General features: G+C 41.6%; 2 protein-coding genes across 3 annotated transcripts in view; both read right to left on the bottom strand.

The window, feature by feature from the left end:
- Nucleotides 1–724: 724 nt before the first annotated feature.
- LOC148332145 (carbohydrate sulfotransferase 12-like) lies at nt 725–10,667 on the bottom strand. Of its 2 annotated transcripts, none has more exons than XM_088302758.1 (6): nt 10,514–10,667; nt 7,041–7,619; nt 6,042–6,184; nt 3,324–3,452; nt 3,066–3,258; nt 725–1,278 (listed from the first exon to the last, which is right to left on the bottom strand). In XM_088302758.1, exons 2-6 carry the CDS (start codon nt 7,494–7,496, stop codon nt 1,003–1,005), a joined length of 1,197 nt encoding a protein of 398 aa, XP_088158884.1. In that variant the 5' UTR covers nt 7,497–7,619; nt 10,514–10,667; the 3' UTR covers nt 725–1,002. The 2 variants fall into 2 exon arrangements, with proteins under 2 accessions (XP_088158884.1, XP_088158885.1); XM_088302759.1 differs by having other exon boundaries at nt 725–1,251.
- A 1,038-nt stretch (nt 10,668–11,705) lies between these two features.
- The window catches only part of eif3bb (eukaryotic translation initiation factor 3, subunit Bb), a 7,624-nt gene continuing 1,577 nt past the window's right edge, over nt 11,706–17,752 (bottom strand). Inside the window, exons 5-19 of the mRNA XM_088303626.1 lie at nt 17,507–17,635; nt 17,263–17,420; nt 17,025–17,156; nt 16,878–16,944; nt 16,756–16,802; nt 16,459–16,669; nt 16,306–16,378; nt 16,106–16,228; nt 15,937–16,015; nt 15,136–15,274; nt 14,928–15,053; nt 14,241–14,318; nt 14,022–14,130; nt 13,811–13,923; nt 11,706–12,157 (exon numbers count right to left, since the gene is read on the bottom strand). Coding sequence (XP_088159752.1) covers nt 13,823–13,923; nt 14,022–14,130; nt 14,241–14,318; nt 14,928–15,053; nt 15,136–15,274; nt 15,937–16,015; nt 16,106–16,228; nt 16,306–16,378; nt 16,459–16,669; nt 16,756–16,802; nt 16,878–16,944; nt 17,025–17,156; nt 17,263–17,420; nt 17,507–17,635 — 1,572 coding nt within the window. The 3' untranslated portion in view covers nt 11,706–12,157; nt 13,811–13,822. The remainder of the gene's footprint in view (nt 12,158–13,810; nt 13,924–14,021; nt 14,131–14,240; nt 14,319–14,927; nt 15,054–15,135; nt 15,275–15,936; nt 16,016–16,105; nt 16,229–16,305; nt 16,379–16,458; nt 16,670–16,755; nt 16,803–16,877; nt 16,945–17,024; nt 17,157–17,262; nt 17,421–17,506; nt 17,636–17,752) is intronic.

The raw sequence follows: 17,752 nt of genomic DNA, 5'->3' as shown, positions 1-17,752 counted from the left end.
GTGACAGGGTGCTCACCGCCAATGGGAGAAGAGATAAGGCGTAAAAGAGGCGGGGTTTGGGGGATGCGTCTGGAACACGTGGAAAAAGACAGCACCACAGTTGATCGCTTCATTGTGCGCCGTTTTGTGCAATAGAAAGTAGTGGAGGCGCACATTCTTCACTTTGGCAACTAACATTGACAACAATTTGGCCCAATATTTGAAGGGTTAGTTCAGTTCATTTGAGACAAAAAGGCTACATTCAGGACAGATCTGTTAAAAAGGGCGAATTTTCGTTTTTGGATTTAGTACACACTATAACTTTTAAAATCCTTCTTGAGGATTTATATCTAACAAGTGAATCATCTCAACGCATTTAAATATAATTGATAAAGGTCCTCAAATAATAAAAGTGTCACTCTCCATTGCATTTTCTTTGACTGACACTGACTGCAGTGCTACTGCTGGCAAGGGCATCTGTCTCTTCCTTTTATCTTAAAGCATGTTGAATGCGGCAGTGTAAAAATGGGAAAAATGTGTATTTAAGCCCAAGAAATCAGACAAATAATTGATTTAAATCAGGGAACATTTTTCTTTTTTTTTTTTTGCTCGCCTAATTCTAAATTCGCCACTTTGTGTTACAGCAGAGATGCGGTTAAACTGGCAACGAGATACTGTTTCTTTTACAAATGATTTTGAAATGGTCAGCAAGTTCACTTTTACTCAAAGTATCCGAGAAGTCAAATAGTTGCAATCACATTTTTATTACCCTGCAAAATACGTCCTTGTCTCATATCCTTTCACCACCTATAATTTATCAAGGAACCCATCAAAGTGCTTCAATATAGGCAAATGAAGTGTTAAAAAGTAGCTTTGAAGTAACATCCATCCCCAACTGAGACAAAAATATAAAAATATGGATGGAAGACTGGCAGGCACTTGTTTCATGAGGTATTTGCTCAAACAAACAGCATTGCAGACTTGGTCTTGAAAGGCTAGTTTGGGGTGGCGGATGGGCGTGGCCTACTGGTGGAGTAGCACGCTGTCAGGTTTGGGGTAGCCAAACAGCTCAAAGTCTGGTTGGTAAAGCTTGTACAGTTCTGTCCTCATTGGAACAGGAATTTGAGCAAACCAGTCCTTTTCCCAGCTTGCCGCCGTTCGGTTTCTTGCCCCCGAGGGGAACCGCAGCAGATGATCCACTTGCAAAAGCTTCAGAAGATGCTCGGCATCCGTCTCTAGCGTTTCCAGTCGTCCGATGAAGTCATATTTCACCTGGCATGGATGGCAGAGACGGTAAACCTAAAACCCATAAATTCACATGCATTGTAAAATGGTCGCATTCATATTATCTGTACCGCTTCTCCTCACTAGGGTCGCGGGGGTGCTGGAGCCTATCCCAGCTATAATCGGGCAGTAGGCAGGGGACACCCTGAACTGGTCGCCAGCCAATTGCAGGGCACACAGAGACAAACAACCATCCGCGCTCACACTCATACCTCGGGGCAATTTAGAGTGTTCAATTGACCTGCCATGCATTTTTTGGGAATGTGGGAGGAAACCGGAGTACCTGGAGAAAACCTACGCAGGCACGGGGAGAACATGCAAACTCCACACAGGAAGGCCGGAGCCGGAATCGACCCTACGACCTCTGCACTGTGAGGCTATCGCAGCACGGACCAGTGTGATTAATTTAATTAAATAACAGAAGATGAAAATTAAGCGTATTCAGTTGGTTTATCCAACCAGAGAAATAGTGCTAGGATTTTATGAGGTGGCACTTGTCATAAAAAAAATTGAGAACACACCATACAACTACCTGGGCGGATCATGGATTGAATCCATAGCCTATAATGTTTTTTAATATCTTGTATGTCAATCAAAACTAAGCATTGTTAGCTTTGCACTTTAAACTATGTATTGCTATTAAATTTAAATCCGTATTTTCTTTGTGAGGTATTCAAAGTTGGCATTAATGTCACAAGTGTGTCATTCTTGAAGCTAAACTGCACAAAATGGTACCTTTAAGTGCTGCACCTGCCAAAATAACATTTAGATTAGTTCACTGTACACTTTATGGCAGTAATATAAAGTAGAAGAACGGAAACAAGTGCATGAGGTCACTGGTAGACTTGGTCATTTACAAATGACCATTGTGCTTATGTTTTACTATTTTTTTGACAACATTTTACTTTCACACTGGAGCCTTTATTTTATTGGCTTCAATTCCATGAACATGGTGTGCACACCTAGGCCAGCAGAGGGCAATATAATGCAGACATACATGCAAGGAAGAGTTTCACAACTGACTCAGGACGCTGCAGTAATATTTGTAATTTTGAACAAAAGATAAAGAATGTATGCCAGTGAGGAATGTTACATAGTCCACCTACGTGTGCACCGATAGTGTTCAAATATCTGTTGCTTCAATAGTCATAACTCAGTGACATGGATGCTAATAGTTAGCCTGTCTGCGAAATAAGCTATACTTTACTTAATGATGGAAAAGCTTGGGGTTTCCCAATGTAACTACATTTTTTCAGGTTTAGTTGGACTGTAAAGTTCATCTGGGAGAGGCAAACAGCTTAAACTTTTTTGTAAAATAATGTCAGCAAAGCTGAGGGTACATTCTGATAGCTTAATAGCCGAGTTGGCGTTATCTAGCGCTTGGTTTAAAAAAAAAACATGCGACATGGACTTTGTAAGTCAATAAAAGAGGGAAACTTTTGTATTTGGAGACGCTACTTTCTGAAAATAACATCACTTTTGCTCAGGGCGCAGCTAATGACCAATCATGGCTTAGCCATTCTCTGAAGTTGTGGCACGATTGGTCGTTTTGTTAGCCCTGGACAACTGTGATGTCAAATTCAAGAGACAGCAAGTGGCAAAATGGCCGCCCCGTGAGATGTAAATAAATTTTTACTCATATTGCAGATACGCAATATAAATCAGAATGCTGTGTTTTGACTAGTGGGACATATTCTTGTTGAGAACTTTTGAGTGTTGAGGACTCCTTTAAGTACAGAGTGTGCGTACTTTTGGGACTGCACACATGGCGCCGGTGGCTCCGCTCTAATGCAAGATATTACCTGGCGCCAGTGTTCGTTGAAGATGCTCTCCTTCTCTGTCTCGGCGTCCAGCAGGTACGAGACAAACTGCTGAAAGGTGGGTTTGATCCCCGCCGCAAACGCCTCAGCCGCTGTTTCAGGCACACTCCCTGATAGGTTGCCGTAGCGACGAAGGATGACCGAGCCAAACTGGCGGTAGAAGTCCTCATTGGGTCTGATGGCAAAAAGACAGGTTGAATAACTCAGTCACGCGTTCGGACATCACTCTGGTCGTCACACCTTCCAAACTTGTTCCTGAAGGCCGAGATGAGGCGGACAAAGGGGTCCCGAACAAACAGGAACTTGGTGTAGTGCTGGAGTTTGAGTGCCATCAGGTGGCGGGACAGAGAGCCATAATGGCGCCAAAACCTGGTGGACACATGTAAAAAGTTGGTTCATGTTTTTTTGTATTAGAGTGTTACCCTGCATATTCATGATTCTCGAGTCAAATTGTTTTCAACGATCCTGATCTTCATGAAAATATTCACCTATTTGCAATTTCTGTGTCCAGATCAAAGCCATTTTTAAAATAGAAATATTGCTTTGGCGCCAGGCGGATGACTGATTAGCACGTCCGCCTCACAGTTCAGAGGTGCAGGGTTCGGTTCCGGCTCTGGCCTTCCTGTGTTGAGTTTGTATGTTTTTCCACATTCCAAAAACATGCATTATACGTTGATTGGACACTCTAAATTGCACCTCGGTGTGAGTGTGAACACAGATGGTTGTTCGTCTTTGTGTGCCTTCTGATTGATCGACAAACAGTCCAGGGTGTACCCCGCATACTGGCTCCAACACGCCCGCGACCCTTGTGAGAAGCGGCTCAGATAATGGATGGATGGATGCTTTGGCGCCATCCTGTGGCTCCTGGCATCAAGGAACTTAGCTAAAATGATGGCCTCTTCTAACTGCTTTGCAACCATCTTGTGACATTTATAGGCTATTACCAATCTCTAGAGGGGGAGAGGGGTCAATTACTCACATTCATTTTCATTCTTTACAGCAAGGCTCAGTTCCTAAAACTGCACGGTGAGCCAACGATTATCACGGTGGATACTTTCCAGACCCACCCACAACTGGCAAAAATCCCTACCATACAGAGACCATTAAACATAAACTTTTTTCAAAATTGCTTTACCCATCCCACACACTCATTGACACATTTGAAGTGATTGAAGTACACATTGAAAATGAAGAAGTAGCTCTCAATTAAAAGAAAATGGCAACCATTGATCTAGAACACGGGTGTGCAAACATTTTGATTGGCGGGCCACAATGGGTTCTAAAATTTGACAGAGGGGGCGGACAAGGAGCAGATGGATGGAGAGTTTTGGTAACTTCACCTCATTGAAGAAAAAAAATACATTTAATTTTAAGTGAAAATGAACAAATGCGTAAAACAAAATATCTGTCTTTGACACACCACAGTATGGAGAAAATAAAACATTAACAAGGTTTATTCGTCTAATTTTTTTTCAAGTTCGGCGGGCCGGATTAAAACGTTTAACGGGCCGCATGTGGCCCCCAGGCCGTAGTTTGCCCACCCCTGCACTAGCCCTTTGCACAAGGTGTAATTAGTCATCAAACTTAACTTTTGGCATTCACACAGAATGATAAATATTAGGGAATACAAGCTAACGGGGAGTGTTAGCTGCTGCTTTGGAAGAGAAGCAGAAATATAGAGTAACTTTCACTTTTTGGGTGTATTTGAGGAGCATCAACAAAACTGGATTGGATGCTTCAAATCCACATTTTGCAACCAAACAAGAAGGAACAAAGCCTAAATGTGTGATGGAAGGAGTCAAAAGTGTTTCAGCTTTACAAAGGCCTGCAAGAGTTGCTGACACCAACTCGCAAAGAAAGATCAGTCTGTGTTGCCTACTCTTTACACTTTCCTCTTCCAGTTCTGTAAATAACAAATGTTTGGCTCATGGATAGTTGGCACGACATGTCGTCTAAATCTTATGGTGGAAGCTTCCCACACACACTACACAGAGGAACATTTTTGCATCACGTCATGCAGAAATGGGCAAATTAATTCACCCGTCACAGCACGGGTTAGGAGCAATGTTTTCATACAAAATGTCCAAGGGGACAAAAGTCATATTACAACGTAATAAGAGAATGCAATTTCTGCAGAAATTGTGTGTGAAGACTGTGAGGCTGAATGAAAAATTCTGGGACGATTTGGAACGATATATAATGACCTGGAATGAGTTGAACAGTATAAAGTTGGAATGAATGGCAGAACACGGTAGGGGTCGACAATTTTTATGGATAAGACCGGAGGGTCGAGGCCGGAAGGGTACCTAGATTGCAGTCAGAGGGCGGTCGACTGACCGGCAAAAAAGGGTCAAGTGCCCTGCTCAGCTTTTATCAAATTAAATTGTGAGAATTTGTGCACTATTAGAATGAAACACAGTAGAGTCTAGCAAACCCAATTTTACCCAATTACTATTAATGCATCGAAAAAAATGAAAGTTAAAATTACAATATTTGATAATTACGCTACAATGTATTTCTCTGCATGATGCATTATTTAACCACAAAAACATGCCGCGATTGTCAAGTAACAAGCAGATTTCAACAAGGATAACAAACAGACCATAATTAGGGAGATACTGAGTGTATTTTGTGCAATTATTGGTCGCCCCCCCCCATTCACTAAGTATGCCTGTGTCTCGTAGACTCTCCACGCTTCACTTTCTAGCTACAGGTATTTATGAGACGATGAATACAGTCAAAGCTGCAGTATGTAACTTCTGTCAGCCCTTCTGTTGTTACAAAATAAACTATATATAATAAAAACTATATACAATCTAATATATAATTATTTTTTGCTGCATGTGTTGCAAACATAACTTCTTTTATAGCATTCTTTTTTTCATTCCAATTCCACAGAGAAAGTGCTCTTTCGGGATTTGAACCTGGTTGGTGGTGGTAGTCAATCACGTGTCATACTTGGCAAAAGTGAGGTGAAGCGTGGAATTGTGGACGAGGTCCGGGGGAACCGACTCCGGGTCAGTGTAAGGCTTTCCTGAGACGGGCGAGACCAGAGACTGCGAAAGGACCACCATCACCCTCTTCCAATTGGTGCACGCCACCTGAACAAATGAAGGCACATCACGGTTGGTTATTATCCACGGGCCACAAGACATCTCATCATTTGGATTCTCTGCGGGCCAAAAGTCAGTACACACTTGTTTTCCTGCATAGTTGATAATCGGTCAGAATGAAATCTTGGCCCAGTCTTGTTCCCTAAATCATTTTTTTATTGTTCTTTGTTTATTTAAACCCAATATTTTTAGAGTTGCAATGATTACTGGACAACTAATGGATTATCAAATTAATCGAATATTATATGGCTACTCGATTAATCGTTCAGAGACCTTGTTTAATTCAAAATTGTCGAGATGCTCGGAATTTCTGCCTCTTAACTGCAGATATTCTCAGATACGTGAAGTCCTCCACGAAAGCGGACCAGTTATTTTTATGTTGAATCAAAATAAAACATTTGCAAAAGACTGCGACTACTTTAGAAAACATGATCAACCTTTTAGCCTTTTTTCTGACATAATACAGAACGAACCAGGAATTTAATCTTTGATTTTGTTTGTGCATTTTCGGCACTGTCTATTTGAAATAATGTCCTGTTTTTTAATTATAGGGACGGAAATTAAACTTCACTGATTAAATGAGAGAATAATTGAAAGGTGAACGGATTTTTAACATCATCATAATTGCAACGATATCAATTTTTTAATGACTTGAATGCGCTTCGAGTCAAAATACAATTAGCGATGTTTGGTGATTGTGAGACTAACTCCTGTTACTTTCAGTTCAGTTACTCAAATGAGGAGTTTCAGTTTCATAAAACAATTATAACATGTCGAGATGAAAATGGTAGAAATAGAAAATTGTTATGAGTTCTAACAGGTACCGATGGATGGTATTCTCTACCTTGGGCACGTAGCAGTAGATGATCTGATGTGTGTCATCTACTATTAGGTGGTCCAATTCCCTGTTTGGGATCTGCTCAAATGCACGGGTCCTTCCGGGGAAGTCCATCCCCGAACACACATCCGTGATCCTCCGCTTTCTCGCCATCTGCTCTCGGCTTCCGCATGAATCTCGACTCTCGTCTCCTTCCTCATCCTCTCTTCCCAGCTGTGACCGCTCTCTCCCCTCCTCACTCTTGTTCGTCCCCGCCGTGCTAGAAACTCTCGCAAATGATGCCGGGAGCGTGGGGGCCGGGAGCGAGCGGCCCGTGGTGACCTGAGGGCAATGCTCGGTTGCGCGGTCCCGCAGAGGGTAGAGGCTGAAGCCGCCGACGTCGTCCCAGTAGGTGATGATGAGAAGGATCATGAAGAGAGAGCCCAGAATGAACGCCACACGCAGGCCACGCCACGTTCCCATGGTTCAAGTGCGGAAGCTGCGGGTGGGGCCGAGATTGGTGCAGAAAAGAGGAAGAGGTTATCTGAGCTCCATGGCGCAGGACGTCTATCACGGAAGGGGAAACTTCCTGCTCAGCAACTGCAGCTGAAACAAGCAGGAAATCGAAGTGAGATTTTGGCTCCTTTACAACATAAACCGAGCCAAACTGAATGACCCCAAGTATTGAGTGAGGTCATCGCAGTCTCAGTGAAACACGTGAATAATCCTGTTTTATTGTAACAAGTAATGCGGCACTGATGTTGTTGCGGTAGTTGGGCGGAACAATAAATCAAATCCAAAGTGACATCACAACACACATAGAATGTTCTTAAACCTGCACTCCAAAATTTTGCAACCTACACACATAGTCAGTCTGCATATACCAGTGATGAGACATACACAGGAGAGTCAAAGACAATAAATTTGACTCAAGGCTGGCACTCACACATAAAGATCTGAACACATACACAATTACACACAAACAAGATTGCAGGATGCCAAGCCTTGGGATAAACCATGGAACCAGATGAGAATCAACCCTGGACTTGGACCCGTGAGATGGGAGGGACCGATTTCAACCTCTAATTAGAGAAACTTGTCAAAGTGGAACTCATAAATATGTGAGGGCGCCGTTTGAGAAAGCGTGATTTATTTGACTGCATTCACCTCCTTTCTTTATCAAGGGGCCATTCCGAGTGTGTATTTACATATTACATTTACATGCAACTACTGCTTTCGCTTTTCCGTGGGCAAAAAAAGCAGGATTAAAGTATATGAAATTCAATAAAAATTAAAAATTCCCTTTTTGTTCTTTTACTTTCAAATTTACACTATCTCAAACTAAATAAGTGTGTTGCCATCTAGTAGCCAACAGTTGTATTATAGCCAATATTCACGAAAGTTTGACCAAAAGTGAATTATTAATTGTACAAAAAAAAATATGCAAAAAAAGTAGGACCACAAACCTGCCACGTATGAGGTGGGAGCATTTACTGTAATTATGAATTTAATTGAATTAATAGTTTAGAATCCGACAGCCTTTTTCACAGTTGTAATAACGTCAAAACATCCTCATGTATACGGATCACCACACAAGGATGCTAAAGTAGGGCACCGTCTGTTCTCATGTAATCCACAAAATTCTCCCAGTGCCCTCTTCACAACCAGTTTCTAACATCTGGCACTATCATCTCCCTCTTAAAGTGAGTGATTTCATTCCAATTTTCAGTCTCAGCTCAAATTTGTGAACGCAAATGCTTGATTGTCTATTTCCACTGTACATGTGGACCTTATATCGGGCCTGACGAGTGTCCTCTGGAGAACCAAGGACAGAATTTGCTTGCCTAATCCCCCCCGTGTGCGGAGCATCGAAACAAAGCATGATTAAAACAATGCAATGACATCGTTAGATAATTGCACCACATGGAGTCTTTTTGTCTTTGCTTTTTAATAGGGAGGGTGTTGTCCCGGGGGGCTGTGGGAAGCACACTGGCCCTACTGTGGAACCTTGGCTGTCACGGAGATGTGAACAAACGGAGGCCAGGGGGTGGATCACCTTCACTGGAGTCAGTCTGGAGCTGTGTTTCTCAATCTTTAGTGAGCCAAGACACATATTTTGCATTCGAAAAAATCTCACGGGACACCATCAAACAAAGATGGAAGGGAAGTGGTCATAAAACAGATGACATCAGGTCCACGAAAATAAATACAGTGCACCTAATTCATGTTTCTGGCTAAATTTGTTCCGTAGAAAACTGCACCGAAAATGAAGTTTTTAGTCATTTTTAACATATTTTAGAAACATTCTTTCCACCAGGTCCGTTGTGACATTACTTCTGATTTTTAACTGAATTGGTTCATGTTCAGTTGTATTTAACTCTTAAGTTCAATACATTTGCATTCAGTCTTTAAGAACATTTTGTTTTTAACATTTATTTTGGTGTATTTTTTTATGAATCTATTATTGACAATAGATTCAATTGGACTCATTGTTAAGGATATTTAAAATGTTCCAAATATTTATCCAACCATCCATTATGCGATCCGCTTCTCCTCACAAGGGTCGCAGGGGTGCTGGAGCCTCTGGTAGTTGTCTTCGGGCAGTAGGCGGGGTACACACTGAACTCGTTGCCAGCCAATCACAGTCCAAATTTGTAACAATTAATTAATTACATGCACTTCTGTCGTATTTAACTTTTTAATTAAAATTAATTTGCATGTAGCTTTTTGAGTGTAAATGTTTAAACTGTGCATCGTGTCACAGTGGCTTACAAAAAAGTATTTTAATGTCGGTCAAGTTTTGTGTTGCTCTTGTTAGTTTGTTTCTAGGTTGTACTTGGTGGAAAATTTTACTGAAGCAGTTAGTGTGGAAGATTTTTTTTAATTGTATGTGCAAGCAAGAAATAACATCTGCTAGTGGAACGCCTGCTTTTGCTGGTAAAACAAGCAAAGAGGCAGAGGACCCATGCACGCAAGCCAGCTCCTGGAAAGGAGTGAAATCGTTGTTTTTGTTCCCTTTGCTTGTGGTTTCTTTCCACTTCCAAACACTCCACGTAGACTTCATGGTTCTATTTGAAGAACAGCCACTGAATGTCACATTGCACAAAAACACGCATCGTCGCGGACCACAATTTCCTGCACGCTGGGATCAATGAAGGATATCTGATTATTGTCATTTAGCCCCCAAAGGGACTGATTCCTCTCTTGTTTCGCAAGATTCTTTTGAGCCTACTAAACGTGCTACAATGTGGCCTTTCATGCGTAAAAACACTTTGGCGCTCTTCTTCCATCGCATCCAGCAGCAGCCGCCGAGGGGGAAAAAGCCCAACTCCCTCCGCGAATCCTTTCATCCAGCTCCCAGTGAGAGAAAGAAGAAAGCCCGCTTCTGTTCCCTTCACTCCCTTCACACCGGGAGCATCACGACCGATATAAAACCTCCTTTAGCTTCCTTTTCCTCAATCAATTCAATAGATGACCGTGATTGGGATTTTTGGACTCACCCGGCAGATGAGCTCCATGGTGGGTGGTCGGTCCGGTCGACTGACAGCGGTGTGTAGCCGTCCTTCAGCCGGGTGAGGAGAGCGGCCAGGCGGGCAAGCAGTTTGGGGAGGGCGGGGTGGTTGCTTGGTTGGCTGGTTCGGACTTCACACTTGAGGCAGCGTGAACGCCGTCAGAAGTGGAGCACATCTCGCGAGATTTACTCCCAACACGTATTATGAACATTGTACGAGTGTAGATAGAGCATCATTTTAAATACAAAAACTCCAATAGTTTAACTGACTAAAATAGTATATATTATCGCAGAAAAATACACAAGTCACACAACTCTGTGTATTGTGACAGCCCAGTTAAGTCAGTAAGATTTTTTTGGTTATAATGAAGTGGAGATATTTTACAAGTTCACGGGGTATAGGAAACGAACCAGCACTACAGGCGCTTCAGAACGCAGACAAAGTCTGAATATTTCTTCCCGAGAGCAATTCCCATGCTGATCTCGCACACAACTACAATTGCCTTGTAGATCTGCAACACAATGTGTCACCCAGTACACGTTTTCAACACACTTTTTTTTTTTTTTTTTTTTATCATTTTATTCTTCATATTTGCATTGGAGAAAGGAAGCGGTGCAACCTCGCTGTACACTGAGTAAAATGACAATAAAATGTGTTTAGTATATGTTGCGGTTATTAAAACTGCTGTTAATTTGTAGTCATGTATTGTGTACTTATTCAGTTGTGTTTGAAAAATATTCCTAGCAGGGTAGGGATGTGGGAATTGATTCACAAATCACTAGTTTTGTCAAATTGCCTACCTAAAACTGATAAGTGTACTTGTCTCACGGCTAAAGAGAGTGGGACAAAATTGGGCAGTAACTACATTCACATAAGTAGTGCCCCAGGGCTCACAAATACAGAGCCAGTATTCATTAAAAAAAACAAACAGCTGGGAAAGAAAATTAGTGCATCACATTTATATTTACAATATGAAGTGTTGAATAAAAGACTGAGCTCCACTTTTTGAATGCAACTACTGAAATAAATGAGCATGTTCTAATATTTAGAGCTGAACCTGTGTACCCGCCCCACCAGAACCTTTGATTTGGTCATTTTGTTTCCCCGCAAATGTCATACAAATCAAGCCAGGAAAATGAAACTTCAACTAGCAGAGACAAAAAGACACACACAAAACAAGTTCGTCCGACTGTTTATTTAAAGTTACTCCCGCTGCGCACCCCCTCCCTGTGTGAAAGGCGAGTCTGAAAGGAGGAGGATACAAGCCACTATAGCGCCACATCAGCACATTCACTAACAAAGCTATATGTTTAGCACCTCTGCACCCTGCTGCTGTGGTACTCCGCGCCGCACGGCAACAACACACCAGCATGATGACAAAGGCCAGTTCCGGAACCGCTCAATTAAACAACAGGGCGCGATTAGTATATATCAAGTTCCACAAGGGCTAGAAAACGTCGGCGGGTGAAGAGTCGCTCAATGTGCCCGCTGATCCGCCGGGCGTGCTCTGATGATGTCACTATGGAGGTGAATGTTGAGGCTCGTGATGTTGAACCCCAAAATTCACAGCGTGGTTGTCGTCCTTCTCCAGTCAATGATGCTGCTTGTCTCTTCCACACAAAAACGGATGGACTGTGACAAAGGGATGACGGAGGAAGATTATTGTGTATGCTGCCTTATTTGAATAGAAATTCTCAGTATAATTTGCATGCAAAGAACAGGAATCATTGTTAAAAAAAAACAAGATTATAAAAATATTCAAAAACAATACCAAATATTAGACACTAAATTAGAGGTGCAAGGATTAATCAACACTTGGCGAAGCCCTTGTTGAACTTAAAATAATCCAAATGCTTCAGACTCACAAATTTCAATGATATTTTTCAAGCACATCACATTTTCATAATTAATCAATAATTTTATTACGTATATAGTAATATGAAGGGGTCAGGTTCAGCAAATGCTGACATTTTCTCTGCAACGTCAAAGGGATAAATTAAAATGCGTTATACGGCAAAATCCACATTGTGCTAGCTTTTATAGGTCAAACTTCAAAATAAAAAATGAAAATCTAAAAAACCTGATCTGCAAGGAAATCAGTCAAGACATTTTTTAAAACAGCGTTCAAATTACATTTAGGCACACCAAAACCCATCTCTGAACTAAAACTAACGTTTGACCACTGTTTTATATATCGCAAAAAAATGCTTTTCCTTTGGAAAACAATAAACTAGTATTTTTGTCTATTTTCTGACATGTCGTGGTACGGATCAAATCAGTCACCAAATCATAGTAGATTGTGTCAATTGTCACTGTCAATTTGAAAAAATATCCAGATTTTTTTTTTTTTTAAATGATGTAAATTTGGGGGAAAAAAAGCATTTAATCTGAGTCATTGAAAAATTAATTGACAAATTAATGACGAAAGTAATCGTTAATTGGAGCATAAAATACAGAAATAAAAAAAATACAAGTTCCAATAAAATATTTCTGATAAATATTTAAAAAAAAATACTAAAACACAAATATTAAAATGATTTTTTTAAAAATATACTTTTAAAAATACAAAATTTTAGAATACATTTAGAAAGATTACCAAATAGAAGTAATATAAAAAATTAGCAAAAATACCAAAAAGAAAAAAAATACCAAAAAGAAAAAATGGTAAATGTTACCGCAACATTGGAAAAATTAAAAACTGGCATAGTTTTATGGTCGGTTTGCTAGATAAAAAATAAAAAAAAGAAATCAGCCTTCTTGGAGATAAGCTACTGGGCGCAGTATGAAATATATTTTTAAATATGATAATTCCAGCCCAAATTATTTGAGCAAATTTGTTTTTTAAAGCGCGTATGAAACTGGCACACTTTTGCATTAATCAGTGGCCAAAAAGCTGGATGACCCCTGCTCAAAGGAATGATTTGGCACAAGTCACAAGAAGGCATCTAACCATATCACCACTAACAAAACTCCTTTTAACTTCAGCACACACTGACAATTGATGCGGGCCTCTTCCCAAGTAGTTTATTCGCTGCACTGCACCAAGTTCGAAACATGATCTACAGATACACCCAATTCACACATACTCAGGATACATTAAATCAAACTTGATAGCTTTTATGCAGTTGCTGGCTTTACCCAAATTATCAGCACGATGGATATTTTTTTTAACTTAATATGTTTGACTTGTGCTAGCCCTTCCAATTCCATCACTTTCAACTTAATTTTGCACTTATGGTGCTCGCCCACACCACAGCAAAGTAGATCAACCCCACGGTGAGTTACCTGCGTAGGGGACTACAGATCTCCAATGGGAATGATTTCTTCGTTGATAAAAAATTCAATGGTCTCCTCCTCCCAGTCGTCCACGTTGCTGTCTGGCTCGTCAGTGTCGACACCTCGAACCGTGAGAGGACATGAGTCAGCATACCGGATCAGAATTGTACAAGACAATAATCAGGAGATGAAAAATTATTCAATAGGTTCGTAGCCACACCTCCTCTGAGCTCCATCCGTGCTTCTTTCTGCTCTTGATAGAGCTGCAGCGCCTGATCTCTGTAGCGACGGTACTCGTCCATCATGGCCCTGCGCTTGTCCACTAGTTCCTACTCACACACGCACACGAGGCACAAACTTATGTAGAACTGTCGTTGCAGTACGATTGAAAGAGTCGCAGTCGTGTGTTAAGACAAAGGGAGTGAAATCAAAATGTAACCTTGGAAGCCTTGGACTGGCTCAGACGATCCTTCTGCTCAAAGATCTTGGAGTATTTCTTCAGATCCTTCTTAATCGTCTTAAAAAAAAATAGAATACAGACCAATGGAGATCATATTATAATTATCAAATAGAGCGACAAGACATGAGTGAAGCTCAAATTGAGAGCTACAGGGCAGCTCTTGGCAGTCATTTAATATTGGTATGTTCTGTTATTTTTTAGATATTGATCAGATTATTGTATTGTTGTGTTGCATTGATGAAATATTTGGTATTTATGCCCCCCTAAAACGTGTATATTTTCCACGGCAGTGTGAGAATGTCATCACATGGCAAAAGGCATGCCAAGTTACTACTGTACTTGCTTGAGATTTATATATTTAATTAATTTCCACTATTTTTGGAATGTTTTCCCCCTCATCATTTACATTTTCTTCCAAAATAGCGAATTTTGTCTAATATGTATCATACATTTTCTTTGAATTTTGTAAATTAAAACTAAATTGTCTATCATTTGTTTTTCATCCAATATTTTTGTATTTTTATTAGTGATAAATTAAAACTTTTTGCGACTACTTTGGGTTGGGTTGTTGCCAAAGGAACGGAACTCCATCATACACGAGGACGCCCCTGTACTGTTATGCCACATGAAAATGCAGAAAAAGTACTTGGTCAATAAAAATAATACCTTGATCTGGTCGGCACTGAGCAGGCTTGGGGGTCGGGGTCTCCACAGCAGCTGGCAGAAGCGGTCCTTGTTGTTCTTCTGAAGAAGGCGACCCTGGAATGTCCATAGCCAGTAAGCGTTGTCCACCTACAAGGTGAAAAAAAAAAGAGAGCATGTGAAGATTAGGAACAAGGGACATTTCACCACGCAGCAGAAGGTGCCAAGTTACCTTGTGGCTCCACCAGGAGACTGAGGTGACCACATAGCGTCCGGTGGGGTCCCATTCCACATCGGAGGCCATGTAATGCTCTGCTATGTTCATCAATGTGCAGTCTGACGTATCCACAAAGGCGAGCGCGCCGTTCATACTACATGGGGGGGGGGGGGGGAGGATAAAGAAATCCAAACACATAGGAAGGTCATTGGTATAATAACAAGTAGACAGAATTGTAGAGGATAGACTCTCAAATTGTGGTTTGGGTAATTGTTGTAGGGGTATATAAAGAATAAATTAATTCAATGTTAAAAGTGTACATGTTACAGTGGCTTAACCTTATTTTGAATCCAGAACTGTAAATTCGTGGTGTACAATGCTATTTAACTATTGAAGGGTAAATCACGTCAAAAAAAGGTCATTTGGGCAAACCAATTTACCTTCTGTGCAATAAATTTGCAACATTAAGTACCGTATTTGTCAGCCTGCAAGCCGCTACTTTTTTCACAAATATTGAACCCTGCAGCTTTTAATGCGATGCGTTTTAATTATGGATTGCTCGTGACGAGCGTCAATAGATGTGAACCAGTCTTATCACATATGACCAATGTAAGTCTCCAACAATGGGCCGTGTGTGTTTGTGTGTGTGTGCGAGTGAGACTCAAAGGTTCGGGAAAAAAAGCGATGTGCGGCTGTGAGAAGAAGCAATTGAGAGTTGCTGTTGCGGCTTTTAATCAGATGTGTTTTAAAGTCATTTAGCTTATCAATGGCTCTTTTTTTTTTTTTAAATACAAACTAACCAACTCAACAACTGACCTCCTGAGTCCAGCCAGAACCAAGAACTGTCCCTGTGGACTCCAGAAGATGCTGTTAGCCTGCTGCTTGTCAAACATCTCTGCAGAAGCCAAAACAGTGTCACTTAGTGCCAGTGTAATGAGTGATGACATAATACAAGCACTTTCTCTGTTCTGTGCGGTCGACATACTTATGAGATCGATCTTGCCGTTGTTTTTGACATGGTAGAAGGAGGCGTTGATCCTGGGAGACTCCCCGTGCAGAACTGCAAACTTGCTGCCGTTGGGCTCCCACGCAAATGCAATGATGCTCTCTGTTAAACAAACCGAATTTATATTATTGCACCCTTTTCTTCCCTCTTGATACTTTATAGACGACGTGCACTCGAACCTTTCATCTCCACCACATCAACAGGGACTTGTTTCTCTCTCATACGGAAGATTTCAAAGTTTGTGACCACGCCCTGCATACGACAGAAAAGCATCATTAACACTCCAACATGCAAAACCTGTTTGTTTGTGCCCTTTTCATAGTGGCATATACCTGTGTCCCTTTGAGAGTCCTGTCAACTTTCACGCAGAGGTAGTCGCCATTCCTCTGCCAGTGGAGCTTGCAGTCCACCACATTGAAAAGGTTTCGCACCCGGATCTCCTGGCGGGAGGGCAGCTGCATCAGAGTCACCCTGGCCGGGATGTCCTTGTCCTCGGGCACCCAGAACGCGATGATGTTATCGCCCGGAGACCATGAGAAGTCCCTGTGCAGGCAAACGTATAACATTTGAACATTTAGGACACCTAAAGACAGCCATGAAAGCATTGAATGTGGATGAAAAACTCGTACTTGATTCCGCTGATCTTAAGACTCTTCTTGTCGAGCAGGCCCATAGACTGAAAGCAACACGAAGCGTTTTGAACATCGCTAATTTTACATGTTACATGAGTGACACGCTTCTATTGTTTTACCGGAGTCTCATAGATGCTCATTGTGTCTGGCGTCATCCTGGCAAAGAACTTTCCATCGTGGCTCCATCTGAAAACAAACAAGTCATTTAAACTCTGCATTGAAAGATTTCGAACAAGTGTATGCAAATCTAGTCGACGAGTGCTCACTTGAATATGGGCCAGTGTGCGGCGCTCTCGCAGTGGAAACCTCTCTTTTTTTGACCGGTCAGAATGTCCCAAATGATGATGGCCTGCGGGTCCTCTTTGGTGTCCATCAGCGGGCTAAAAGTCACAACGTACCTGCACGACATCACGCAACACAAAGAGTCAAAGAAAATGTTGACTATATTCTTCTGTAAATCAGTCAGTGATGGGATTGCAAAAGCTGATGAGCAGCACTATTCACCTCTCACAGGGCGAGAAGTCGATGAGGGACACACCCTGATGGATGAACCTCTGAATTTGCGTAAACTTCTCGCCACCCCACAAGGCGATGCCCCTTTGGTGGAAGGTGGCCAGGTAAGTGCCTTTGGGGGACCAGCGCACGTATGTCTCGGTCCAGCGCTGCATCCAAACACAGAAAAGCGTGAGTGATAACAGGCCTTGTTTTGTTTTTTTCCCCTACAATGTATTGATATCTAATCACATACCGCTCTCTCTTCGGAGACAACCGGATCCTTTGCGTCGTTGGCGAAAATGGCGGTCCTCTCACCAGCTTCGTAGATCACACTGTACTGGTCTCTGCAGTCAGGGTCCTCAATCCAATGCCGCATGTTACCCTGAACAGACAAAGAGTTAATAGGCAATGCGAGAAAACAGTTGCTATTCATGTTTGGTTTTTTATACACAGGTGTCTCAAGTTTGATTCCACTGCATAAACAATATACAACAGTAAT

Source organism: Idiotropiscis lumnitzeri, chromosome 8 (assembly GCF_059441095.1).
Source record: "Idiotropiscis lumnitzeri isolate Australia: NSW breed Sydney's pygmy pipehorse chromosome 8, RoL_Ilum_1.0, whole genome shotgun sequence".
NCBI lineage: Eukaryota > Metazoa > Chordata > Actinopteri > Syngnathiformes > Syngnathidae > Idiotropiscis > Idiotropiscis lumnitzeri.
Note: the sequence above shows the minus strand (reverse complement) of the source record. Positions and strands in the feature narration are given on the sequence as shown.

Excerpts from the sequence above, each read along its gene's own strand:
- LOC148332145 (XM_088302758.1), bottom strand. The coding sequence starts at position 7,496 with ATGGGAACGTGGCGTGGCCTGCGTGTGGCGTTCATTCTGGGCTCTCTC. Across the intron at positions 6,185-7,040 it reads TCTACTGCTACGTGCCCAAG|GTGGCGTGCACCAATTGGAA; the intron begins GTAGAGAATACC and ends TCATTTGTTCAG. Across the intron at positions 3,453-6,041 it reads CTTCACCTCACTTTTGCCAA|GTTTTGGCGCCATTATGGCT; the intron begins GTATGACACGTG and ends TGTGTCCACCAG.